The 18596-nt window shown below is 37.7% G+C and overlaps 1 protein-coding gene across 6 annotated transcripts in view; it reads right to left on the bottom strand.

The window, feature by feature from the left end:
- Positions 1-1483: 1483 nt before the first annotated feature.
- LOC115422098 (Ral GTPase activating protein non-catalytic subunit beta) overlaps positions 1484-18596 on the bottom strand; it is a 40123-nt gene continuing 23010 nt past the window's right edge. For 2 of the 6 annotated variants that reach the window (XM_030138168.1, XM_030138169.1), the window contains 16 exons: positions 17871-18001; positions 17563-17745; positions 16763-16911; positions 16039-16226; positions 15406-15509; positions 14798-14953; positions 14607-14672; positions 13395-13604; positions 10669-10827; positions 10303-10471; positions 8371-8493; positions 8148-8284; positions 7264-7372; positions 6460-6538; positions 5224-5372; positions 1484-3720 (listed from right to left, as the gene is read on the bottom strand). In XM_030138168.1, the coding sequence (XP_029994028.1) occupies positions 3527-3720; positions 5224-5372; positions 6460-6538; positions 7264-7372; positions 8148-8284; positions 8371-8493; positions 10303-10471; positions 10669-10827; positions 13395-13604; positions 14607-14672; positions 14798-14953; positions 15406-15509; positions 16039-16226; positions 16763-16911; positions 17563-17745; positions 17871-18001 (2306 nt within the window). In that variant the 3' untranslated portion in view covers positions 1484-3526. The remainder of the gene's footprint in view (positions 3721-5223; positions 5373-6459; positions 6539-7263; positions 7373-8147; positions 8285-8370; positions 8494-10302; positions 10472-10668; positions 10828-13394; positions 13605-14606; positions 14673-14797; positions 14954-15405; positions 15510-16038; positions 16227-16762; positions 16912-17562; positions 17746-17870; positions 18002-18596) is intronic. The other 4 variants (XM_030138173.1, XM_030138171.1, XM_030138172.1 and 1 more) reach the window with 3 other exon arrangements.

Here is an 18596-nt window from a genome sequence, read left to right as displayed (position 1 = left end):
TCATACAATGAAAATGTGATTTCAACAATATTATTCCTCATCTTATTATTTACACACAAATGACAGGCCACAGTGGATCTACAAAGAGGTTACACTAAACATTTAGTGATCTACAAATACACAAAACGTTTAGTAACAGGCAGAGTATTGCTACAGTTGCACTTCTCTTAAGACATTTCAAGTGGTTCATATTTATTCAGGTTATTCACTTTTTTTTTTTTTTTTACACTAAAACAAACAAAATTTTGGAGCTGTCATCATTTATAGATCATTACGATTTCTGGTCAGACCCACTTGAGATTACATTTACATGTGGCCCCTGAACTAAAATGACTTTAATATCCTTGACTGTTTCACCCCTGCAGTGGATCAACAGTGTACACACATACAACTTAAACGACTTAAATTCACAGAGACATTTATCCACTAGAGCGATATTAATAAAACCCAAGCCTCTTGAATGAATATCAGCTTCCTTGGTGACATTATAATGATAGTGGGCTACATACAGACAGCATTAAAAACAGACGTTCTTCTTTCTGTCGCCATTTTGAATTTCACAAGTTAACAAACTGCTACTGACAACAAACTTTTATTACTTTGCCAACCTTTTTATCAACTAGTCTAATAAAAATATTTCCTATATTTTACATTTTTTAACGTCTGGCTCAAATACAGGATGCGGTAAAGTTAATTTATTTATAAGAAGCTAACAAAAATTTATGCTAGTTAAAAAAAACTGACGGAAAATTAAAGCGCGTATCAACACTTTGTAGACTTTCGTGGTATTATTATTAAATAACACGTATTTACCTCGTACAGCCAAATGCTGTCGTAGGAAGGGGCAGGTCTCCCTCTGTTGGATGCAGGCAGCGGTGCAGTCTTCAGCTGTGAAGCCAGTGTTAAACAAAATGCTCCTCGACAAGTTAATATCAAATATTTCATGTACGACGAAGGACGAGACGTTTTTATTTTTATCAGGTGGACAAAATTTTTCACGTGTCTCGTGATCTAGGATGTGATTGGATAATGGGTACTTTTTTTCAGCCAATCAAAAAACAAGAAAACAAACACTCATTTGCATTGGTGTCAGTAATGAAAGGGCATTTTGATATATTTCTGTGTAAAATTGATAGTTCCTGTTAGTAACAGATATTTATGTCATTATAGCAGAACTATTACAATTTCCAGTTACAGAACATTGGACGAACGGCTACTTTCACACATCTCACCCTGTGTCTGAACTACATACACCTCAAACTACAGTACATCCTGTTATTAACACCATAGGCTAATGTACATGACTGTGTTGTGAATACAAGTTTAGTTGTAAGTATCAGTTCCATTTTAAATATGGTGTCAAGCTAAAGTCTGTCTTCTGGAGCTAATGAGAACATGTCAGACATATAAAACAGTAAACATGGACTTATTTTGATCTTTTATACATGATCTGAAAAAAAGTCAAATATTAGGATGTGAGAAATTAAAATGTCAATAATAGTTTTAATTGATGCATGTTACATTCAATACCCATGGTGATCCTTCCACACAGAATTGCATACATACATAACTTCTTGCCATCTCAGATGAGGAATGCAACAAACAACTTGTAAATGCCTTACACTATCATATATTTACATATTACCCTCCACTTCTGTACATGGCAATCCTTAAATATGATCAAACATCAGAGGAGTAACATAAGATACAATGTATGACTGATTGTGTGTAGTTTCTTTGAAGCATATTTAATGTACTTTTTCCTTCCAAAAAAAGGCATGTGCATAAAGCACAGTCATAGAAAGTGAGTCACACAGTTAGACATGATAGGTTAAAAACTCAACAATGCCTCTTCTTCATTCATAGTTCACAAGATAAAACTCTTCCTTCAGCAGGGTTGTAAGTACAAAAAGACATGTAAAAGTAACCAAAGGGAATAGAAAATAAACAAAAATGTGCTCAGTGCATTAAGACTTTCCAATATATAACAAAGAAAACGAGAGGTGGTTGCCCTGTTCCATTGCTGTGATAAATAAATTCACATTGTTACAGGCAAGACAGTGAGAGAGGGCTTGAATCAAAACCAAAGTACAGTTAGTAAACAAAAGTGAAGCAAAAAAAAAAGTTACTAAAACATGTGTGAAGGCAAAACCTCTCATTAAGCTGGATTCGACTAGCAGTTCAATAGTCTCCTTCTGGGTTTCGAGTAAAAAAAATACTAACAAAAAAAAACTACAGCTTTGATGAGCCAAAAAGCAAGTCATATATAACGCTGTTAGCTACACTGAGTATTTTGGCCTTGTAATCAATAACCATATATTTGTTTGGAAGAGCAAGACACTTCAACTGTGTTATGGTTCTGTTTGGTATCGACTTCAAAACTTCAATCACTGTGTTCATTTTCTATTAGCCCTGCAAACTCCAGAAGGTCTGTAACTGCTTTCATTATCAGTAAACTCAAGTTTCTCGTGTAAGGAGTAAAATAATGAGGGTTATGACACTGAAATAGATTTATCGTTTGCTTAAAGTGACAGAGTTCAGTTGTAAATGCCATCGATAAGGGGTTCTTGAGTCAGTGGGACTCTTTGTAGTGTCAATGACTGGCTGAACAAGCATACATGAGGCTCACCACACACCCGCACACACACATACACACACACGCACGAACAGTGCAGTGTCTGAAGACATGAGATGAGATGACATTCAGACTGGCACAGAGACAAAGTCTGTGTCAAAAAAAAAAACCTAAACCCATCAAAATACAGTAAAACAACACTATGTATGTGGAAAATCCCAAACTCTAAAACAGCAGTATCTGCATGCTCAGTCAGCTGCTGCCACGGCCAAATAAGAAGGAAGACTTTAGCAGGAATGGAAATGACAATTTGTCATAAAATCAGATTACGCTCTTTTGATAGTCTTTTCTCTCTTTAAACCACCTGCTTTGAAGCAATTTTTTTTTTTTTTTTTTTTACAATATTTATCTCCTTGGCAAGTACCCGACCGCAAGCCTTGTTTTGATTAAAACAAAATCAGATATGCAGATCTGGATTTTTAGACACACTTTGTATTATCAAATCATTGTGACATTAACTCATATCACAGGGTTTAAAGGACAAACTTCTTTTTTTACAGTTTCAGAAAGGCCAACAATGGAACTATTGTATTGCAGTTAAAGACAAAGCAGAAACTCTTTTAGCCACAAAGCGTGAATCTAAATGAGGAGAGACAGTCACTGTTGAACTAGAGTCGTTCAAATCTTCAACAAGCGGCTGCACCATAGAAATGGAGCTTTTTCCACCTTGGCATGGTTTTTGACACTTTGCTCTCGTAGTCAAAGGCAGACAGTGTTGATATATGTATTCATATAAATAACAAAATAGTACAGTATAAATATAAAGATTCTGTGTGTGTGTGTGTGTGTGTATGCATGTGTGGTAAATGGTGTATGAGTATAGCATAAGAGTGTGCGTGTTGTGTGCGCTTGTGAGCCAGTGTTAGGACAGGACGGGGAGAGGAGGGGGGGTTAGAGGTGAGGCTTTCCCTCCCCCACCTCGTGGAAGAGCGAGGTGTAAAACTCGGGCTCCAGTTGCTTGTTGCGGTAACGCTGGACAATCTCAGTTATTTTCTGCTTCCGCCGCACATGAGGAGGGTTGTACGAGTCACTTTCCAGACGCTTCCGTCGGCACACATTGATGACCGTCTGACGCACGAGAAACCCTGAAAGAACGAAATAAACCAATCGGATGTGATCATTAAGCATGCGTGTATCACATTCTTTAATAACCCACTAATCCACTAATGTTACAAACATGAAAAACTTGAATTTGACAGATGTCCAGTAAACATACTAATTCTATTTGGATATTCTGAAATAGGGCTTTTTTTCAAAAGCACCATTTATATATATATATATATATATATATATATATATATATATATATATATATATATATATATATATAATAAATTTTAACAAGAGTATGCATGGGTTCATGTCACCAGCTAAATTACTGGAATATTAATTTCGAAAATGTATTTTCATACCCATTTTATGAACATTTTTTATCAAAATGAGTAGCAAAATAAATAGTCATGAGCAAATGCATGAAAAATACCTCGACTCAAAGAAAAAATCTAATACAGTTTTATTACAAAAACAGCTACATTTCAATATCTGAGATTAAACTACACCATCTACTGGCCACTAGGGCAACACAAAGCAGGACAGTCCTTGGACCTTATTGCATGAACTGTTTATACTCACAGATTTAATCTAAAATGGAAAATTTGTAAAAATACATACATTTTTACATTGTTTAATAATAATTAGGCCTAGCTTAATGGTTCAGTAAGTGACATTTTGTGACATATACGGGTTAAGTTGTAGTTTGCAACGTCACTGCTACATGTTAGTGGTTACAGGGATATTAACTGTAGTTTACTCTCAAATGTAGTAGGTGAATTCTCTTTAAAGCCTCTATAGTCACATACTGGATCCTGCATTAAGGATAAAATTAGACTAAAATCCCTGCAACACTGACTGAATTCCACTAAACTTCCAAATAATATCCTTGAGTCCTTGTGCTGCACAGTGTGCTGGGTATGAAGCCGGATTAAGTTGGAGACAGGCGGCCTTTCAACATAAATCTCACTTTTATTAATGAATGTGATCGAGGCTTATGACACTACTCATTAGTCCTCAGCCCCAGCAGGAGGTGGCCTTTATCCATACATACTATAAGTACTCTGCCTCCCGTGCAGCGTGCTCTTCCAGGCAGGTCATCAACATCCTATGAAACCTGGCTGTGAGTATACATTTCATGAATCCCACAGAGGATTTTCTTAATTTTCCTCTTATTGATTCATGCATGAAGTCAATTGCTTTCAAGGTACACTGACAATAAAAGAATAGTACTATTGATAGTCTTTAATGAAAGCACAGTCCTGAAAGCATGTGTAGCCTACAAGCAGTGTGACATTAGTTCAGTGTGACTACCTATACATACTTGCAGCAAACAATTTTATTTTTAAGTAAAAAAAAAAAAAAAAATTAAAATACTAATGAACTAAAGGGAGTATGTGTCTAGTGCATTACAACTAAAATATTAATGTTTGCATGTTATTTCACTTCACTAAACATCAATCTTAATGCATTTTCTGCGGACAACTTTTTAATGCATTAAAGACTGTCAGATCAAAATGGAGTTCTGTTTCTGTTACCTAGAGCTCTGCGGCTGACCACCATGCCGTCCACCAGGGGGATCACCATGCCAAATTTACCCACAGCTCCGTGCAGCCGGATCCTGAAGAGTCCCGTCTTCAGAGGGTGGATGAAGATCAGAGGAACGTCCTTCTCTAGTAACCCTGACCTGCAGTGCCCATCGCAAACACAGGGCAGGAAGAAAACAGCAGAGTAGGTAACAGGCCTCAACTTGTTATTCCACTTCTGAGTTTATAGAATGTCTTCAACTATGACAGCTGTATTTACAAATACACAGCTGTGTTATTATAATGCTGAAATGTTCAGTTATTTTTATTTTGAGGTTTGTCTAGCTTTAGTTTAGCTATAGTGTGTGTTTTTGTTTTCCCAGGTACTATGAAGAAAGCCTTTGTTTGTAGAAGCTGAAAAGGGTAGGATGAAAAAATGCATGACTTAGCCACTCCTCTTTTAGTGCAAACTAGCCTGTGAGTGTGTCAACAGACATGCCATTTTTCAATTTTCACTCAATAATGAGGTGGTGAGAAATTTAAGCTACACTGTTACCAAAACTATGTCTTCACTGCTAGCTTTTGTTTTAATCTTAGCTTTTGTTAATAATCACGTTATGTTGTGTCTGTAATGCTTATTTATTAGGCTTTGGCATTTATGAAACATAATGAGATCTATTGACAGCAACACCATTTATAATTAAGATATATGGTACATGTATCATGATACATGGTTTGATGTCCAGGCCCAACCACTGCTGGATGCACTAAAAATGCTTGGACTAAGTGTAAGGTTTTAATCACAACCAAATTTGTAGACATAACAATGTAGGTCATAATTTACTAAATGAACAATTGATGCTTGTATTTAGTATCAATACATGCAAATGCCCCTTTTATGTATACAAAGAAGTTCACAATAACAACTAACACAAAACAAGCAAGTGTCAAAACATCCCATGGCATATGCTGAATATTCCTGTAAGTGGCTTTATTGTTGCACCCTCACACTCTTAATTGTGGTCACACCTCTGTAATGCAACTCCTTTCTTGCCTGTTTTTGCACGCGCTGTATATGTCAGACTTCCTGTTTTTGGCTCTGTAGCTGCTTGTTCGTTATGCACACCCATGTGCATGCTGTTTATTTTTGCAGATCTGTTGCTCGTCAGCACCTGACCAAAACAGCTTGTCTACCGTGCTCTCCTCCAACTGACTAGCAAAAACATTTTGGTGCCAGCTTCACAGTACCTGCAGGACGTGCTGTTGCTCATGCTTGCTTCCAAACCCGTGCTGGTTTCCGCCAAGAGATCGGACAATGGGAAGTTCTCTAGAAACACAAACGAAGAAATTTTATGTGCCTAATGTTAAGAGTAGGCCCGTAATTACATAATTTAAAAAAATAATAAATTAATCCAACAGTTGGCTGTGATTAATTAAAATTAATCAATTTTTCCCTTGTAATAATGGTCTTTTGAGTGTTAAACTGCTTTATTTTTGAAGCACTGGTTTAAAATAACGTTTACAGCTGATTTGTCTGTTATATGCAGTAGAGCTGCAACTAATGTCTAATTCGATAGTCAAAAAGTCATTGACTACTGTAACAACTAAGTCCGATTATGAACAGCAAGAAGAAAAAAAAAATCAGTGGCTCTTAAGTTTATTGCTGCAATAAAATAAATGTTCTTTCCTTTAACAAGAACATTTTGTGCACAATTAAAATGCATATCGAAGTTTGTTTGTCAAATATTCAATTCAATATTCAACAAATATTGCAAGTGCTAATAAAATACTTTGTTTCCCTTAAACAAAAGTGCATTTTGTACACAACTACAGTGCCTAACAAATTTAGTTAAAAAAACAACTAAATATTCAAGAGTTGCACTCAGCAATAAAGTAAGCATTTTTCGTAAAAAAAAAAAAAGTGTTGTAGTATAAATTACAAATTATTTGTCGGCTAATTTTGCCGTTGACTATTTGTCAACTAGTTGTTGCAGCCCTAATGTGCAAAAGACAAAAACATAAAGCAGGACAAAGATTAAAAGACTTGCTCACCAATATCATCAAAGCGTTCCACCCAGACCACAAACACCTTTGTCTCAGGACCCAGAGGTGGGAAAGACTTTCCTGTTGACGACCTCTTGTTCTTCACCAAAGGACTCAGCTGAAAGTTGGAGTGACCACCACTAGTGAATATTCTTACCAATATACTGTTGAACACAGGCAGCAAAGGTGCACACATTCTCTACATAAGTGGGCAGACATAAAGGTCTTAAAAAAGGACTGATAGAAGTGGCAGAACTGATTCAACTCCACTACTGCCTTAAAAATGAAAAACTACAGGCTCCGGCACTCAAAGCATCAAGTGAAGAGTAGGCCTTTGTAGGACATTTCTCTCCAGTGTGCAAAAAAATTAACTTCATTTTCAAAGAAGACAATTAACTTTAAATCAGATTTAAAAAAATATATATATTAAAAGTTACGAACATTAACTTCACTCCCATGTGCAAATCAGTTTTCAATGTCACTAAGAGAAGTTGAAACATTATCATACCCTTTCTCCACTCAGCCTCTTGTTACTTTTAGTTTCATTTCTTATCATAATTTCTTTCTTGTTACATCTCAGATTTGTTTTTTGTCAGATAGCACTAATGTAAAAATAAGCATAAAATTGTTAAATCTGAGACTACATGTGTTTTCATCTTGTTACATTTTTTTTTACATTACCACTGATATCCTTTTTAACTTATGTCACTGATGACATTTTCACAATTGACATTTTACATGATTTACCCATTTAACATTGTTTTTGTGTTTTGAAGGATAACAATTTTCACAAAAATAAACAGCTTAGTAAATTAAGGATACCTGAAAATGCCCCTTAAATACACTGATAAGGTATTTGTACTTTACTTTCCACCTCTACAAGCTCCTCCTACCTTTTTGACAGACTCTAGATTTTCTGAATGGTTGGGGAATAGCTCCAGTGTGAGATTGGGTTGTTTGAGTAAACCAGGCATGAGGTCCGAGTTGGCGTCTGCCTCCACGGTGGAGTCGCTGTGTACTGATGACTCCTCTGAGAACAGCAAAGGAAAAGCTTTAGAAGCTCTGAATCCACTAATGATTATGTATCATATTTAATCGACCTACAGGGTTACTGACCAGAATTCTCTGTTAAAGACGGGACGACAAAGGCAATTTCCGTCAAAGCATCAGCATAGTACAAAACCTTCTTCTCTCCATTGAACACTGAGCCTCCTGTGTCCTCAGGAGTCATTGCTTCTTCTGCAGGAGAATTCAGGTGATCCAAAAAACAAAAAGAAAAAAAAAAAAAAGAACATTCAAAATAAGTTAGAATTGCACACTGATTTGATTCTGTCCTGATATCTACATGCACACACTGGACATGTACTGCAGATATCCACTGTTACAATGATATACACAAGCTCACTGTTCCTGTGACAAATGAAGAGTGTTGTCCCAGTCATGTGCATTCTGAGTAATGTGACTTTGAAACGCCAGAGTAAAGTGGACGCTAGTGGAATATGTAATATGATTAAAAAAAAACCAAAACTAATAAACAAAAAACACAAAGTGTTGACAGGCCCTATAACTGAAATCCCAACACACATGAACTGCAAATGTTCATTAGTCCTGGGTTGAATGATGTTGTATATGTCTGCCATGTTCATTTTGAAATAGACAGACTGGATTTAGAACATCTGTAATATATTTCTAGTGTAGTGATTAAATGTTTAATTGAAACTTCTAAAGTTATTTAGAGAACATGCATTTAGTTTTACTTACAACAATCAAAGCTGCTGATATTATGAAATACAATGTCAACAAGTAAGGATGCTGTTGTGGATAGCTTTAATTACCATTCTAACTAGTTAGCCTACAAATCTGACTATTACCTAAGGCTATTATGGTAGACCTCATATATAATTGCCTATCTGCATATATAGTGTGGGGTAATACACCAGATGAACTGATATACCATTGTAATTTTTCATAAGGTACAGATTTTCCACATCATCATACTCTAAGATAGTAGTAACGAGAGTATCAAAGTTGATAATTTCACTTTCACTTCACTGCACAGTCTCCACAGCATTGTGCAAACTGTATTGAGAGGAGACCATTAACTGTGTACCCTACTACACTTCAATCTTACATAACAATCTTTATCTACAAATTACTCTCTTTAACTGGACAAAACACCATGGAATACAATGTACAACACAGACACATTGTAATAGCAACTAGAAGCACTCGGAGAGCGCAGACCTCCGCCAAGGCTGATCAGTGGCCCCCCCCATGGGCCCCCCCACCCCTGATCACCACCAAAATTTAATCATTTCTTCCTTATCCCATTTCCAACAAACCCTGAAAATTTCATCCAAATCTGTCCATAACTTTTTGAGTTATGTTGCACACTAACGATCAGTGGCCCCCCCTGTGGGCCCCCCCACCCCCGATCACCACCAAAATTTAATCATTTCTTCCTTATCCCATTTCCAACAAACCCTGAAAATTTCATCCAAATCTGTCCATAACTTTTTGAGTTATGTTGCACACGAACGGACAGACAAACAAACAAACCCTGGCAAAAACATAACCTCCTTGGCGGAGGTAATAATTGTAAATTTACAAAATGACACTGCCAAACAGGACACTGCATATAGCTTGCAAAAGAGCCAATTAGTATGAGTCTGCTGTCAGAAGACTGATTATATATATATATATATATATATATATATATATATATATATATACACACACACACACACACATATATACATATACACACACATATACATATATGTAGTATTTTATTGATTTATCAGTCCAGTGCTGTTTTTACAGCATTTGCACAAAAAAACTTGCTTACATTCAGCAACTGTTTCATGCACACTGATTATTTCACCGAGTGTATGAACTTGCAGCAAACCCTTCATTGAGGTTTTTACAATTCTATGTGTAGCACTTTGGAAATGTTCTTGTTGTTTAAATGTGCTATATAAATAAAGTGGATTGGATTAGATTTCATGAATGTTCTACTGTGTGCATAGACTATTTGGTGCATTTTACCTGTCTGTTGTATATCGTTGGTGTCAGAGCAGGAGTTGAGAGACCAACTGGTATCCAGGTGTCCTGTCCACCCTGGGTGGCGTCCTACATCCACAGGCCAGCCTAAGGACAGCAGGAACTCCAAGAAGTGGGGCTGGACACTACTTGACGACTCCACATTCTTCAGGATCTGATAACATGAGTGCACAAATTCAATTCACACAGCCACATACATGATGTATTTGGATAAAAGGGAATCACTAAAATGCTGAAAATGGTCAACAGATTTTTCAAACTGAAGTAAAGTCCCTTTTGAATCCACAAAGGATTCCAAAAGGAAATACAAAGTCTACTAATTTTCATGTATTGCACTATTTTCAGTCTCACCTCATGGCTGCTTTTCTGTCCAGCCCTCACATAGAAAATAAAGACAGTGTCAAATGGTCGGCAGGGAAGCAGATCCAGGTAGCTGATGTCATCGAAGAAACCAGGTAAAGACGACTCCAGGCCAATCAGATGAGGAGGTAGACGACTGTTGTTTGGCTCCTGTCAGTCATCATTGAGGAGATGTGTGTTGAGAAGGATGTTTTATTAATAGATCAGATTACTCAAAAATCAAATAAAGAAGTCTAATTTGCATAGAGCAGTGGTTCTTAACCTGGGGTGTGTGCTCCCCAAGAGATCCCAAGGGGGGCACAAGGCTTTCAGATTCAGATTCAGAAAAGTTTATTTATCCCATACGGGCAATTCATTTGCAGCTTACCACAGACATCAGCCCACATCCAAAGTGCAATGTGACAAACATAAATAAATCAGTGCACAAATACAGGATCACTGAAAGCAACTACGAATAAATGCATTTAAATAATCAACAATAAATAATCATTAAATACCAATGCAAACTAAAAGACTAAAAGACCGTATTGGCTTTGTCTGCATTGAGGTTACAAGTTGTGAAAATTCTATTTGTGGATGTTAAACAAAAAATACTTATATACTAGGGCTGCATAATATATTGAAAATTTATTGTCATCGTGATATCAACCCATGTAATAGACATACCACAAAGATTACTTAAATTTTGATAAACATAGCCTACATTTTATGTGGTGTGCATTCACACTCTGAATGTCCAAGTATAGGGCCTATTAGATGCTGTCATGCTGCCCAAGAAGCCCGCCCCATACCAAATGGGGATGGTAGGTGATGACATAACCGTCACTTGTTTTACTGGTTCCAGGTCCAAACAAATCCAAGTTGTGCAACCTACAATGCAAATGGATGAACCGGTGACTTTTTTTTAAACACAACAAACTGCTTTTCTGATGTGTCTGAGCGGAAGAAAAAGGGTTTGAACTCTTGTGTTGAACCGTGTTAGTTCTGTGGTCGTTCAATCATGTTTTGTCCCAAGTTCTTGAAGACCGCTGTGGACGGACGTAAATTATCACTTCATTTACTTTCCATTGAACTGGAAAGAACAGATAAAGGACTGTTTAACAAAATATGAAGTATGAAGATGTGGAAACACCTCATTAAAGCTTTAATGTATATCATGTGGATACATAAAGATCCTGTTAAGCAGATGGAGTGGGTGCTATTTAACTAAGATGCTAGCATTCGCTAACACCAAACTTCCTTATTTTCTCAGATGTCCCCAAGTCCAAAAAACACATCCAGTTATCATTCTACCACTTCACATGTAATAATACAGTGTAGAGGTAGAGGATGGAGCTGATAAGTAAAGATACAAGTATTCAGCAACTAAGAAAATAAGGAAGTTTGGTGCTAGTGAACGTTAGCATCTTAGCTTATTAGCCACTCAGCCATTTGCTTTGTATGTTGCACATCTTGGATTTGTTTGGACCCCGAACCAAGACAAGGGGTGATGGTTACATCAACACTTACCAAGCCAATTAAGCACAAGGTGTTTTGGGTGTGGAGAGTCACTGTGATGGCTGAAGGTAGTGAGTCAAGCGAGGCAAACAAGACCCCATTCTGCAACACCTTCTTGGCTCAAAAAATTAGTGGTTAGGAAAAGGTTACCAGTTTAAGTCGAGACACTGCAGTAGGAGTTAAATGATTATGTTTACATTTATTACAAAATTTGAATGCTTTAAGTTGTTTTCAGGTTTTTATTTATTCCAATTTAATGTTGTTTACAGTAGCAGAAAATATTTTAAGGGGGCAAGGTGACTTATGGCCACCATTGCAGACATAGCTGCATTTTTCCCAATAAAAATAATCCATTTCCTTTTTTAATTGTCTGCATCAGTCTACAGGGTGGGGAAGCAAAATTTACAATGAACATTTAGTTGTTTTTTCTCAGCTGGCACTGCGTCAATTGTTTTGAAACCAAACATATATTGATGTCATAATCATACCTAACACTATTATCCATACCTTTTCAGAAACTCTTGCCCATATGAGTAATCAGGAAAGCAAACGTCAAAGAGTGTGTGATTTGCTGAATGCACTCGTCACACCAAAGGAGATTTCAAAAATAGTTGGAGTGTCCATAAAGACTGTTTATAATGGAAAGAAGAGAATGACTATGAGCAAAACTATTACGAGAAAGTCTGAAAGATACTATTAAAGAAGAATGGGAGAAGTTGTCACCCCAATATTTGAGGAACACTTGTGCAAGTTTCAGGAAGCGTGTGAAGGCAGTTATTGAGAAAGGAGGAGGACACATAGAATAAAAATATTTTCTATTATGTAAATTTTCTTGTGGCAAATAAATTCTCATGACTTTCAATAAACTAATTGGTCATACACTGTCTTTCAATCCCTGCCTCAAAATATTGTAAATTTTGCTTCCCCACCCTGTATGTTGAAAGCAAGCAGGGTGAAGAAAAACATAAAATATTTAAATATTGTAAGTCATATTGTTATCGCAGTATTCAATAATGTTGTCACGCTCGCATATGGGGGGGGGGGTCTCGGACACAAGTATGGGACTTAAAGGAAAAAAGGTTAGGAACCACTGGCATAGAGAATACTGAATAACATGACATGGGAACCAGAATAAATTCCACTGAAGACCTCTGAGATGACCTCTTATAATATTTAGTGTTGGCAGAACAGTTTTGGACCAAGCCTTTAAAAACTCTGACCTTGAGCGCCTCCAGAGAAAGAAAGCCAAAATGAGAGAGAAATAGGCGAGCGGTCTGGAATTCCTGTGAGGGTGGAGGGGGTTTGCAGTCCGTCTGTGGGTCAGGGAAAGACTTGGACTTCCACACGTCCTCGCTGTGCCTCTCCAAGGCATTTTCATACTCTATCTGCTTACTCATCAGAACACGAAGCTTGTCATGCTGAACTTCCAGCTAAAAAGAAGTCGAAGAGACATTATGTACAAAGACCAGAAAATACTGCAGATAATAAAAGACACTCATAAGCATAAATTCAGCATGAATCCACTAAAAGTAAATAGAAATAGAGTGCAGCCACCACCCCAAAGTTAATACGGAAAGAGTCACTGCTGATCAATATATAACTCAAATAACATGGGCTTTAAAACAATCACTTAATGTGAAATGTACGTGCCATTTCAAGTACATATGTAAAAACAATGCAATCCAATACAGTAGTCCCCCCAATAAATCCTCCATCTGTGAGGCTTTGACCACTTCCACAGGAGTGGGAACTGTGTACCACAAGTTTCTATGAATAAAACATTAAAGGTACTAAAGATTTGAGTTTTAGTGTCCAGGCATATTCATGGTTTTAGAATACACAGTCCCATTCAAACATTACATGTTTAATTTTTCTCATGCCACAGCAACATGCTTTGTATGACAGAAAACTAGACAGTCTTGCATACTACTACTTGCATACTTTTGTGGTACAAAAGGAAAAGCTAAGGTAACTGAGAATCAAAAAAGTCATGCCATTTGATATAAATGGGTCAGGGAAAAAAGTTTTAAGGAACTGATAACAAAGCTAAAGTATGGCATCAGTCATTTTTGTCTAGTACCCAGGCCTAATGACATCACTGTTACTGACTCATTGATATAAGTATCACTCTCTATATCATGATTATACAGAAGTTCTGATGGTAGTTTATCAGTCTCACTTTGGTCTGGTGATGTCCACACAGATTCATATTTCAGATTCTCTCATCTATAGAGTTTAATGGAACTATTACTGATTGAATTTTTAGGGTCAGTGGTTAATGCCTCATTTTGTCATAGACAACATGGTTACATTAAAAGTCATGTTAACTGAAAGGCTATTACACTGGACACACCCCAAAGTGAATCATACTTGTCACCAAACCAGACGATTTGACCAACACCCAGTTAACCTTTCACCTCTCAAAAACTCACGTGGTGGTAATTACTCATCAGTGTATTTGTTGAGGTTGTATCATCCTGCCAGCCCATACAACACACCTGAGTTTGTATAATAATAAACAATATGAGTGATTATCTAATACCGCTGTTTTAGCTTGTACCCTGTGAAAGACTGATTTCATACAGAACTAAAAACAGTCTGTACCAAGACACCAGTCTCTTACCTCTTTACTGACAATATCATCCAGGTCAGGAATACTGACATCAGCTTTGACAAGGGGAATTTTATCCACCTCTTCGGGAAATGGCCTCTGCTTGACGTTGTATCTGATTCCCACATCACTGTTAGGTGTTGGACGGCCCTCAGGGACAAACACCTGCTGTGGGAGGAGAGAAATGAATAGAGGAGAACTGGGTTATCACAGATACAAAAGAAACAAGTGAAAAAGTAAGCAGAGCTTATAACTACCCATGCTCGGTCGCACAACAGTTTGCCCCTCCTGCTCACTGATACCCTGCCAACCCAGGGATACATTTAGAGTCTTCACTTTCAATCTTTTACAAAAATTTGTTAAAAAAAAAAAAAAAAAGCAAAAATTGAGAGAAAGGCACATGTAAAGAACATGTGTCAAATGTGAAAAGAATCAGGTGAATAGTGTCTGAGAAATGGGTTGGACAAAAATCTCGAATGGACAGAGAACGCTGGACAGAATTCTATATATCCCAACCCTCTAGGCTGGGGCAGGTGGGGGTATAAAAAAAATTCTGTAGCAGTTGTTAGGACTTGGTACTGGGACGTTTTATGATTGTGGAATCTACAGTTTGATCTCACCCTCTGATTGGCCCGTGCTCCTCTGGGTTGGTGGAAAAGCTGCATGGTCCAGGCGTGTCTACCAGCTGTGCCTCGGATCAAAACTGTCACTGATGGACTGGGATCTGCGAAGACAGAAGCTTTATTCATAAATGGGAAAACAGAACTGGTATTGTACTTGTCAGGTAATGAGGTAACTAGTTGAAAACTAAAAATAACCACAGAAACATAAGGCTATAAAAAAGGTGGATGTAAGCACCTTGGTGTCATCCACTGGTACCTTGACTACCATTTTCAGACATCAAGTTTACTTTTTGGAAGTCAACATCTTGGCTTTTAAAAAAAAAATCGCATTAGGACAAGGGATGGGTGAGTTAACACTACCACAAACTTAGTGAGCACAATGCTTACAGTGTTGCAATAAGTTGTCCTAACAAGAAGAATGGGAGTGGAATGAAAATATATTTTAACTTTGAGTGAAGCTGCCATTTTTCCCAACAGAGAAACATATTCTTGTGGCCATCAGTGGTAAAACACCTCTACACTGGCTTCCTCCGAGTGCCAAGATTATTGCACAAAACCACAGAACAATTTTTTTTCTTATAATATTATTCTAAACCTATTTCAAGTTGAACCAGATTGTGAGCTACTGACTCTGCTCATTTCCAAGGGGTTGTTCCAGCATGGCAAGGATGACCGAATTGTCCAAGACAAAGTAGCGGAAGTTGCTGGCTCCTGTGGCACTTAGTCTGGCATAGCGAATGAGGGTGTCTTCATTGAGCAGGCTGCAGGTGGAGGCAGGCCCACTAGGAGAGGGGAAGGCTCCCAACACCTGCATGATACTGGGGGAACACCACAGCAACATAAGCAACAGCATAAACGTGGTGATAAACTAGGTCAAAGAGTACAGTGTGTTTTGCTTTCTAATCACCGGCTGTGCAGTGTGTGGAAGATGAGCAGGCAAACTGAGGAAAATGGGTCATTGTAGCAGCAGAGAAGAACAAATACACTGATGAACAGCTACAAAGTTGAACTAAAGCAACCTGTCTTTGCCTAACTTTTGTGTCTGTAGCTTTTTGTTTGGACCATGTAATGTTAGCCACAATGTTGAAAAATAATTTTCAACCTCTTAGACAATATCAACATTACTGTGCGTTGAACAGTGAACCCTTGTGTGCAACAAGTCCAGGTGCAAGATGCAATATGGTTGCTTCTAGATAAGAAGAAGGCCTCACTGCATGCTAGCTGCAGTGCACAGCCAGCGTCATACACGTCATACAAATGCTGACTCATTCCAGCAGACTCTCATAAACAGAAAAACTTCAGTGAATTTGAAATACATGAGACTGACGTGGTGCATGTAAACTTCGAGTCTCACCAGGACAGAGTAGCTTCAGCAGCATCCTTCACCCTCATCGAAGCTGGGTTGTGCTCCTTCTCCCCTTTATGTCGAACTTCCTGCTCCTGTCGGGACTTGCTCCCAGAGATTCCCAGTTCCACAATCTCCAACACCTCTACTAAACAATCCTAACACAAAAAACAACAAAAAGGGAACATGCTGAGCAGAAGTGTAGATTATTTATTTAAGTAAAAAAAAATCATCTGTTTATCTCTCTTTTACATTTGAATGTTCAGGTTGATTTTGATATTACATTGGTTATTTAGAATTAATTGAACAACATTTTTAAAAGATATACTTCCTGTCTACTTCATATGCTTTCACTCATTTTTAAATGTAATGTCTGGTAATTCCACTTGTTATTGTCCATAAGAGTGTTAAATAATCAAATAATGTTTACATGTAGTCTATTTATTTATGGATCTGAAAAAAATATTGTAAAATAAATTATAAATATATTTTTAGAAATGTGTCATTAGATAATCTGTCGTTGACTGACATCAATTACTGGAGAAGAGGACGACATCAGCTGTGGCCACCAGTTTTCTGTAGTGTTTTATCAAAAGTTGTTTCATTAATCTGTATGATTGAATTCCCTCATTCACATGCAATAAAAACCTTAAAGATTTTAAAACTGTTTTGTTATGTTAAATACCATTGGTATCAGCGAATTGTTACTGTAAACATGAGTATGATGAATCCCAAGTTCCACATAATAGTCTGCAGGACCCCTTAACTAATGTAGCCAAAAGCTAAAACAGTCTTAGTATTGTAGTTACCTTTTCATCCAGCATGTTAGGGTGTTCTGTGAGCCACACGCAGAGAAACTGAAAGGCAGCTACAATCATGGAGTGGAGGTCTCGAGATTGAAGAGGAGCTGGACGGCTACACTGGTACACAATATACCCACATATAGAGCTGACGGCACGTTTACGGTCTGCAGAGTCTACACCGACCTTCACCTGGACATGAGTGTGACATCAAGAGGCTGTTATATCATAATGAAATTAAGAGAGTATTGGAGGGTAGAGCTATAAAAAGGAAGACTAAAACTATCTAGCTGGGTTTTTAGACACTGCAGTCTTACCTTGGCGAGTCCAGCCAGCAGTTCCAGAGCAGCCAATGAAATGCTCATGTCTTGCCTCCACTGGGAGTTAAGCCTCTGGGTGACCAGGTGGATGCTGCGCACCAGCAGGCCTGCAGCCGTATCTGGAAGAGCTAGACCATATAACACCCCAAAATACCAAACACCGCAGAGAAAAGAGCACAGCACAGCAAGGCAACAGTACCGCCATGTTAGAGCTACATTCCACAAGGGCTACAGGAAGCTACACAGGAAAAGAAACTGAATGCTCAGTTAGCTGATTTGCCCTGCAGCTGACCACATGCATTGCTAGAAAGTATGAAATTGGCACAGCAAACAGCAATAATTAGAGTTAAGTCATGTCCAAGAAAGAGGGCTGAGAGATGCTGACATTTTTACATGACACACCTGACAACAAACACAAAAATGTACAATGCTGCCTAAATTTGCTGATCACTAGGAGCTAATGATTATTATTCAGACCTTTAATTTGTCACCCCCCTGTAAGTCTAACTTTGTGGTTACACTGACCACATAAAATACGGACCTTACAAGCACCTTAAGTGAAAAAGAAAGTATCCTTTTACTCGCTACACCTGCAGCACAAGACAGTACACCTGGGATTTTGTGTTGTATCTTCAGTTATGGGCCCTGTCCAGCTCTGAAACACTTAAAGCTTTTCACTGAGTTTGTGTAATACAGGTTACTTAACATCTACAGCTACAGTAG

Source organism: Sphaeramia orbicularis, chromosome 7 (assembly GCF_902148855.1).
Source record: "Sphaeramia orbicularis chromosome 7, fSphaOr1.1, whole genome shotgun sequence".
Lineage (NCBI taxonomy): Eukaryota > Metazoa > Chordata > Actinopteri > Kurtiformes > Apogonidae > Sphaeramia > Sphaeramia orbicularis.
This window is presented reverse-complemented; position numbering and strand designations above follow the sequence as displayed.